The sequence below is a fragment of the Erinaceus europaeus genome, unplaced genomic scaffold (genome assembly GCF_950295315.1).
Source record: "Erinaceus europaeus unplaced genomic scaffold, mEriEur2.1 scaffold_1034, whole genome shotgun sequence".
In the NCBI taxonomy this organism is placed as follows: Eukaryota; Metazoa; Chordata; class Mammalia; order Eulipotyphla; family Erinaceidae; genus Erinaceus; species Erinaceus europaeus.
In genome coordinates, this window is record NW_026647769.1 from 18,861 (window position 1) to 28,176 (window position 9,316).

Sequence of the window (9,316 nt, forward strand, 5' to 3'; positions counted from 1 at the left end):
CCTGTTGTCTTATATCAGTTTCTATTGTTCCAAGATACTGATTTCCTCACTCCTGGGGCTCTTTGAAACCCAATGTGATGACCTGCAGCCAACCTTTGTGTTTTATTATTACTATGATTTCTCTGGCTTCTTGGAAGCAAAAAATCGGAATATCTTTTTTAAAAAATGGTTTTTTCTCTTTATTTATTTATTGGGTAGAGACAGTCAGAAATTGAGGAGTGATATATACATATACATATATATATATATATATATATATATATATATATATATATACATATATACACACACACACACACACACACAGAGAGACAGAGAGACACCTGCAGCCCTGCTTCACCACTCGCAAAGCTTTCCCCCCTGCAGGTGGGGGCCAGGGGCTCGAACCTGGGTCCTTGCACATTTTAACATATGCGCTCAACTGGGTTCGCCACCACCTGGCCCCAAGTTGGAATATCTTAACAGACTTTCTCTCTGTGTCTCATGGGAACCTCTCATATGTAATCTTGTAATTATCTTTATTTATTGGATAGAGACAGCCTGAAATCGAGAGGAGGGGGAAGACAGAGAGGGAGAGAGACAGACAGACACTTGCTGCCCTGCTTCACCTGGGGGCTTGAACCTGGGTCCTTGTGCACTGTAATGTGTGTGCTCAACCAGGTGCGCCACCAGCTGGTCCCTGATAACATAAACCTAGAACAAAAGGACTAGGTGGTGGCACACCTGGTAGACTGCACATTATCATGTGCAAAGACCAGGGTTCAAATCCTGCAGGGGAAGCTTTGTAAGCAGAGAACTAAGGGTGCAGGTCCCTATAGCTGTCCTCTCTCCTTCCATCCCTCTATATTTCCCCATGTCTCAAAAAAAAGAAAACAGAAAAGTTCACCTGGAGCAGTCAATTTGCCCAGCAGGCACTAAGCCTCAGAGATAAGCTACTGGTGGTAATCAAACATTAAAAATAGGTGGTCTGGGAGGTGGTGCAGTGCGTAGGGCACCAGACTTTCAAGCATGAGGTCATAAGTTCAATCCCAGGCAGTACATGTACCAGAGTGATATCTAGTTCTTTCCCTTCTATCTTTCTCATTAATAAATAAAATCTTTAAGAAACAACAATAAGTAGACACTATTTCATTATGAAGTTTATATTGACTCACTGCAGACTATTGTGTACTTTTGCTTTCAGGTTTATATTTTGCCCTAGCTTATGGATATGCATGAACATATGCTCTATCTCACAGGACCTGGTCTATATCTAGGTTTTGGGACTTTGTTAGGAAGTGAACCATCTGGAATGGAATTAGAGAATACTATGAAAGGAAAGATCTCACCCAAGTGATGAGGCCCTGGACAGACAACCCCACCAATGTGTCCTGGAGCTCCGCTTCCCCAGAGCCCTGCCCCACTAGGGAAAGAGAGAGACAGGCTGGGAGTATGGATCCACCTGTCAACACCCATGTTCAGCGGGGAAGCAATTACAGAAGCCAGACCTTCCACCTTCTGCATCCCACAATGACCCTGGGTCCATGCTCCCAGAGGGATCAAGAATAGGAAAGCTGTCAGGGGAGGGGATGGGATACAGAGTTCTGGTGGTGGGAACTGTGTGGAGTTGTACCTCTCTTATCCTATGGTTTTGTCAGTGTTTCCTTTTTTTTTTTTTAAAAAAAAGTTTTTATTATCTTTATTTATTTATTGGATAGAGACAACCAGAAATTGAGAGGGAAGGGGGAGACAGAAAGGGGGGAGACAGAGAGGGAGAGATACAGAGAGACACCTGCATCCCTGCTTCACCACTTGTGTGAAGCTTCCCCCTGCAGGTGGGCACCAGGGGCTCAAACCTGGGTCCTTGTGTGCTGTAACACGTGCACTTAACCAGGTGTGCCACCAACCGGCCCCTATAGTGTTTCCTTTTTATAATTTTAAAAAAATTAGCAATAATAGTGAAAAATAGAAATCTTCAAAAACAAGGCATGGGACCAGGCAGTGGCACACCTCACTAAGTGTATATGGACCCAGGTTCAAGTCCTTGGTCCCCACTTGCAGGGGGAAAGCTTCATGAGTGGTGAAGCAGGACTGCAGGTGCATGTCTATTTACCCCTCCCCTCTCAATTTCTGTCTCTATCCAATAATAAATGAATTTAAAAAATATCTTGTATATTTATTTATATTCCCTTTTTGTTGCCCTTGCTGTTTTTATTATAGTTATTATTGTTGTTTTGGATGTCATCATTGTTAGATAGGACAGAGAGAAATGGAGAGAGGAGAAGGCAGAGAGGGGGAGAGAAAGACAGACACCTGCAGACCTGCTTCACGGCCGGTGAAGCGACTCCCCTGCAGGTGGGGAGCCGGGGGCTCGAACCGGGATCCTTATGCTGGTCCTTGTGCTTTGTGCCACGTGTGCTTAACCCGCTGCGCTACCACCTGACTCCCCAATAAATGATTTTTTAAAGAGAAACTTTAAAAAAATTGTTAACAGAATCCTCATTTGGTTGGAATAGTATTTGTTGACTCTAAATGTAGACATGCTGTCAGAATCTAGACTTCTCTTCAGCTCTCAGAAGACAAGCAGGCAGAGAGAAAGCGAGGTCCCTGCACTGAGGCGGGCCACACGGAACCTGCCACACATGTGTGAACTCACTGTACATCAACTCACTGGTATAGCAGTACTTTATCTCTGTACCTTCTTTTTAAAGACAGATTTATTTTCACGGAAGATAGTGCACACACGAGAGAATCCAGAGCACTGCTCGCTCTGGTATGGGCCAGGGACACATGTGGCGATGATGGAGGTTGAACTCGGCACCACAGAAGTACAAAGCAGCAGCCTCAGAAGTACAAATCAGGTGTGCTCCCACCATACTCTGTGTTTTTGCCTCCAGGCTTATCTCTGGGCCTCAGTGTCTGCACTATAAATCCACTGCTCCTGGAGGCCATTTTTCCTTTTTTTTTTTTTTTTGACAGGACAGAGAGAAATGGAGAGGAAGGGAGATAGAAAGGTTGAGAAGGGGGAGATAGAAAGGTAGAGAAGTGGGGGGAGAGGTATCTGCAAGGCTGCTTTGCGGTTTGTGAAGCATACCCCCTGCAGGTAGGGGGCCAGGGCTCGAACCTATATCTTAGTGCTTTGTACTATGTACACTTAGCTGGGTGTGCCACTGGCAGGCCCCAAGAAACTGATCTTCTGACCTCTCACACCCTGGTTCTCTTGACCTTTAATCTGGGTTAAGTTCAGGAGCCATCGGGAGGGAGGTGTCAGCAAGAGGCCAGAGGTCGGAGCCCAGTGGGCCTGGAGTGGTAACAGCTCCCCCCAGCTTAGTTTTTGGCAGCTTCCCTGTCCCTTGTCTTAATGACACCTGTTCCCCATTCTGTACACAGCCTTCATTAAGGGCTAATCAGTGAAGACCTTCAAGCAGGCTTCCTGTCAGGACCCTGCAAAATAGAAGAGTAAAAACATTCCAAACAGATGCCAAGAACTTTTTCATGTTTATTAATAGAGACCACATACACCTCTTTAAAAAGAGAGAATATAACAAGTGACAAGGATTTATGAGTACAGAGTGAGAGTTACAGCAGTGACAGCCTTACTAAGTCAGAGCCTTGTGACACACAGACTGAGTAAATACGGACAGCAGAGGGCCTCCATCAGGTAGGTAAAGCCAACACAGCTAATCAGCAACATCAGTGCTACTTACACGTCTACGTCAATTACTTTGTGACATCTAGACATAGCTTGCTCTTTTAAATAAGTCAATATTTACCTGGCACTGTTCACTATTATTTATTTATTTAAGATATCAACTTTTTTTTTTCTACAAGGAAAAGACCATATATTCCATCCTAAATATCAGACTATTCTGTCCAAACCACGAGGATGTCATACTTGAAACTTATCAGTGGGCTGAAGAAATGCTTTTAAAATCATCACATGAACTCATTAGGAAAAGTGAAAAATAGTGAATAGTTTTCCTACATTTCAAAATCAATTCAGTTTTTTAAAAATATTTATTTATTTTATTTATTCCCTTTTGTTGCCCTTGTTGATCAATTCACTTTTATTCTATTTCCATTAAGATTGACATAACATCTAAGTAATTCTGATTTTGAGTCATGTCTTAAACAAACATATTAAATAAATAACATCCAATCAATGGAGATGGATAGACTTGTCAAAGTTGAACTTCCTGTATTCTGTCACCTTCTTCTCAAGTCACAGCCACAAGAAGCAGTGGCTCACAAAATAAGTCAGACCAAGAAAAGCTCAATGTTCTTCAACCGGAAGGCCTTGATGTGAGAAGCATGCTTGGTAACGCTGGTTAAAAAGACTCTTCTGTAGTGACTCTTCCTACACTGCGTTCTATAACGTGTGCTCTCAAATCAGCTCGGCCACCCCCCGGCCCTACACAGCGCCTGTGCGCTGCTGGTCTCACAGGTAGCTCTCCTCCTTACACAGGCCTGGATGCCCACCCCCATCAGAAAGCCCAGAAAGAGCACACAGTGGGTCTTCCTTCTGCGAAAGGACCTTGAAGGGTAAGTGCTGGGAATAAACAGCAATTACTTCTCCACCCTCACAACAAGTCCATCCATGGTCACGAGAAATGGCACAGTACAGTATTCTCTCCTGGAGCAGCACAGCTGGTTTCAGTGAATTTTAATAAGCATGATCTGTTCACAGTCAACCCTTCATGGACTCCCAGGAGGAGAGTGTGACGACGGTCCGGCTGCCTTCTGCCAGACGGTTCTTTCTTTCTGTGGGAGAGTTTGTGGCCAGTCTGGGTCTGCTCTGGGATCTACTGCTTGGACTCCTCCCTCCCTTGGGGGGAAGTCACTTTGAAAGCCAGCCGAAGGTCACTGTGGCACTTGTACTCTGTAAATTTACATATACAGCTTGTAAAGCATCAAAAAAAAAAAAAAAGTGACCCTGCCATATGTTTCATGATTTAAGAGCTCAGGCTTGATAGCCTTAAATGAGTAAAGCAGAGTTTTTTCTGCATAGTCTTAGTTCTCAGTAACTTCAGCACTGCTGCCCAGCACTTTCAAAACATTCTTATTCAATAAAGCTAAATTCAAACTGTAGAATCCCTCACTGCTGACGGATGCTTAAGGTTAAACTCCAGCAAGCTAAACTTTGCTTATTAAACCAGAGTCAGAGTTTATGTCTATAATCTCAGAGGGTGAGAGTCCACAGTGCCCAATCTGTACTGCGCGGTAGACGATACATACGCATGTAAACACACACACATACACACACATATATAGTAAGTCATCAAACAGGACAAAGAGTGACATGCAGTTATTACTATTGCACTGGCAATACTCTCTAAGAGTTTTCTCCGGCTGTTTTCTTTTCCTGTCATTAACAAACATAAATGCCGAGTGATGTTCAGAAGAAAGAGGCATGCAAAATCCAGTATGTGTTGTTTTAGATGATACTTTGTTTTGAGAGGCTTGCAAAATCCAGTTATGTGTTGTTTTAGATGATACTTTGTTTTGAGGGGGCTTGCAAAATCCAGTTATGTGTTGTTTTAGATGATACTTTGTTTTGAGGGGGCCAGGGAATCATAGAGTCCTCATGGTACTTGCTTTTTTTTTTTTTTCTCTTTAACCTTTTCGACTTAACTCATGAGAAGTGCCCTTTTCCTAAGTTAATAGCTTTTTATAAATGCTATTATTCAGGTTACTAGAGCAAGTATCCACCTTACTCACCATCAACTGGCCGCTGCTGTTATAACTGTTGGAATCCGAAGTCTCTTTGCAACACAAGACACTGTAGAGGTGCCTCTGGCAATCCGAGGAGGCGTAATAGTAGATGAGTGGGTCGAGACAACAGCTGAGGCTGCTGACACAGACGCAGAGGAGGTAGGCAAAATAGGCGGTGTTTGCCGTGGAGCCCCAGAGAAAGGAGGAGTAGTGCAGAATCAGGAGGATGTTTGTGGGCCCAAAGCAAAGGATGAAGATGCTGAAAACAGCAGCTGACAGGAAGAGGGCCCGGGACTTCTTGTTCTGGTTGGCAACTGCGGGAGAGCTAAGACACCGAATGATAGACACGTAACAGACCGTGGAGACAATCAGAGGCACGAAGAAGAAGACGGCGGAGAAGGCCGAGAAGTAATAGGCGTAGTAGCCTTCGAGGAGGGAGGAGTTGAGCACATCGTGACAGGTGGTTATGTTGAGCCCCGGCACCCGCACCGTCTGCTCCTGGAGGAGGAGAGGCAGCACTCCCGCCACGGCTACCGCCCAGATGGCCAGACAGGAGAGAGAGGCCCTGCCCAGGGTGCGCCAGGAGAGGGACTCGATGGGGTACACCACAGCCAGAAACCGGTCGATGCTTATGACTGTCATGAGCATGATGGAGGCATACATGTTACCGTAAAAGGCCGCGGTGACAAAGCGACACATTTCGGACCCGAATTTCCAGTCAGTTCCCGAAAAGTAATAACTGATCTTAAAGGGCAGGACAGACACGAAAAGCACGTCGGCCGTGGCCAAGTGCAGCATGTAGACCACGGCAGGCTTCTTGATCTTCATTTTCAAGATGAACACAACAATGGCCGTGAGGTTGAGAGGCAGGCTTACTACAAACACGCCCGTGTAGACAGAGGGGATAAAGACAGTGAGCCAAGTGCTGGTCAGGTAGCCTGAGACATCTTCGGAGATGAAGACAAAGGGCTGTTGTTGAAGAGGATGGCTGTGATTGAAGGCTTCAGTGAATCCACTTGCGTTTTTCCCCTCCTCCTCCCCCATTGGGAAGGGCTCATATTCACTGCTATATACGATCGGAAACGTCCGAAGATACACAGATCCATTTGTGGCATTTGACCCTGAAAAAGAAAAAAAATGGAAGAGACACAAGTTTGTTTTTCATTTTCTTGCTAGGAGAGTAAGTGATAAAAAGCAAGAGATGCAGAGAGATGATGGACTTCACCGGGGAACTGTCCAAACAGCGGGCCACACTTTGTCTTGGCATAAGCAAATACTTTTTAAGATTTTTCTTAGTGATGAACAAGACTCTAAGATCACATGGGGTACAAGTCCACACAGTTCCCACCACCAGAGTTCCGTGTCCCATCCCCTCCATTGGAAGCTTCCCTATTCTTTATCCCTCTGGGAGGATGGACCCAAATTCTTTTTTTTTTTTTTTTGCCTCCAGGGTTATTGCTGAGCTCAGTGTCTGTACTATGAATCAACTGCTCCTGGAGGCCACCTTTTCCATTTTGCTGCTCTTGTTGTTATAGCTGTCATTGTTGTTGGATAGGACAGAGAAAAATTGAGACAGGAGGGGAAGACAGAGAGGGGGAGAGAAAAATAGACACCTGCAGACCTGCTTCACCACCTGCAAAGCGACACCCCTGCAGGTGGGGAGCCGGGGCCTCCAACTGGGATCCTTGCTCTTCACGCCATGTGCACTAAAAGGCTTAACCCGCAGCGCTACTGCCCGGCCCTCAGAACCAAAATTCTTTATGGGGAGCCAAAGGTGGGAGTTCTGGCTTCTGTAATTGTTTTTCTGCTGGACATGGGTGTTGGCAGGTGGATCCACACTCCCAGCCTGTGTCTGTCTGTCCCTAGTGGGGCAGGGCTCTGGGGAGGGGAGGTTCCAGGACACACGGGTGAGGTCGTCTGCCCAGGGAAGTCAGGATGGAATCATAGCAGCAACTGCAACTTAGTGGCTGAAAATATAAAGCAGGACAAATTGCTTAATGAACGGGAACCCAAAGGTAGGAATAGAGCAAATGAGATTAGTGGTCTTCATGTGGGAAGAAGCTAGGAAGTCTGTCTTAGGTATATTCCAAGGGACTCATGACTTTAGTAATTTTTTCCTGAGTCTGACAGCTAACATGCAGGTGGACTAAAAGTATTGTCTGGGGAGATGCTGTCAGAGTTGAGAGTAGGACTAGAAAGATGGATTAGGGCAGAGAGTAGCTCCCCAATATGAGGAAAGTATTTAAATAACTGTTTACCTCATCGATCTGACCCAGGGCCCACGTCTATTCCTATGTAGCACAGGAGCCTGTGTGGCCTCTGAGTCCCTGTCAGTCTGAGCTCACAGTCCATGGTCACAGCTGGGAACATTCTAGGCCGCTCTCATGTCAGGACCCGTCTTCCTGACAACAAGCAAATACTTTTAAAACTCTGCTCCTCAGAAGGACCGAGGTCAATAAACAGTACACTCTCAGACATCGGGAAAGGCTGAGTACCAGGCATGAAGGAGCAAAGCGCTGACTTCCTGTCTGCACAAACCACTCGTCTGTATGAACAGTTCACTCCTGGTCTAGATTTGCAAGCTACCCCTCGGGCGGGCCTACCCCATCCAACTGGGAAACAAACAAACAAACAAATAAAAGATTATAAAGAAAGCTGGTGGAGAGGATTCTTAAAGGCTAGGGAGTAAGAAGCAAATTCAGTGTAGAAAAAGGGCTCCAGGGGGTCGTGGTAGATAGTATAATGGTTATGCAGTGAGACTGCGAGACCCTCATGCCTGAGGCTCCCAAGTCCCAGGTTCAATCCCCTACACCACCATAATCCAGAGCTGAACAGGGCTCTGGGTAAAAAAAAAAAAAAAAAAAAAGGCCCCAGGGGGCCGGTCGGTAGGATAGCCAGTTAAGCACACATAGTACTAAGCACAAGGACACATGCAAGGATCCAGGTTCAAGCCCCCGGCACCCCACCTGCAGGGGGCAAGTTTTGCAAATGGTGAAGTAGGTCTGCAGGTATCTTATTTTTTCCCCTCACTTCTCCCTCTCCTCTCTCAATTTCTCTCTGTCCCATCCAACAAAATGGGAAAAAATGGCTGTCAGGAGCAGTGGATTCATAGTGCTGGCACAAACCTTGGTGATAATCCTGGAGGCAAAAGAAAAAGAAAGAGGGAGTCGGGCTGTAGCGCAGCGGGTTAAGCGCAGGTGGCGCAAGCACAAGGACCATCATAAGGATCCCGGTTCGAGCCCCCGGCTCCCCACCTGCAGGGGGATCGCTTCACAGGCGGTGAAGCAGGTCTGCAGGTGTCTGTCTTTCTCTCCCCCTGTCTGTCTCCCCCTCCTCTCTCCATTTCTCTCTGTCCTATCCAACAACGATGACATCAATAACCACAACAATAATGACTACAGCAATAAAACAACAAGGGCAACAAAAAGGAATAAATAAATGAATAAATTTAAAAAAAAAGAAAAAAAGAAAGAAAGAGAGAGAGAGAGAGAGAGAGAGGAACGAATGAATGACCGGAGGAAGGAAGGAAGACGGCTCCAGTTGCCTTGACCATGTGACAATAATTTCCGCTTTCTTAACTTTGTTTGCAAGAAGACTATATTTGTCAAAGCCACAACTCCTTGGG

The 9,316-nt window shown here is 45.7% G+C and overlaps 1 protein-coding gene across 1 annotated transcript; it reads right to left on the minus strand.

The window, feature by feature from the left end:
• Nucleotides 1–3,465: 3,465 nt before the first annotated feature.
• On the minus strand, nucleotides 3,466–6,843 carry LOC132536462 (proteinase-activated receptor 1-like; the record flags this gene model as incomplete). The annotated part of the gene is made up of 1 exon (XM_060184369.1): nucleotides 3,466–6,843. A coding segment is annotated over one exon (1,212 nt), but the record flags the coding sequence as incomplete, so codon positions are not given.
• Between the last annotated feature and the right edge of the window lie 2,473 nt (nucleotides 6,844–9,316).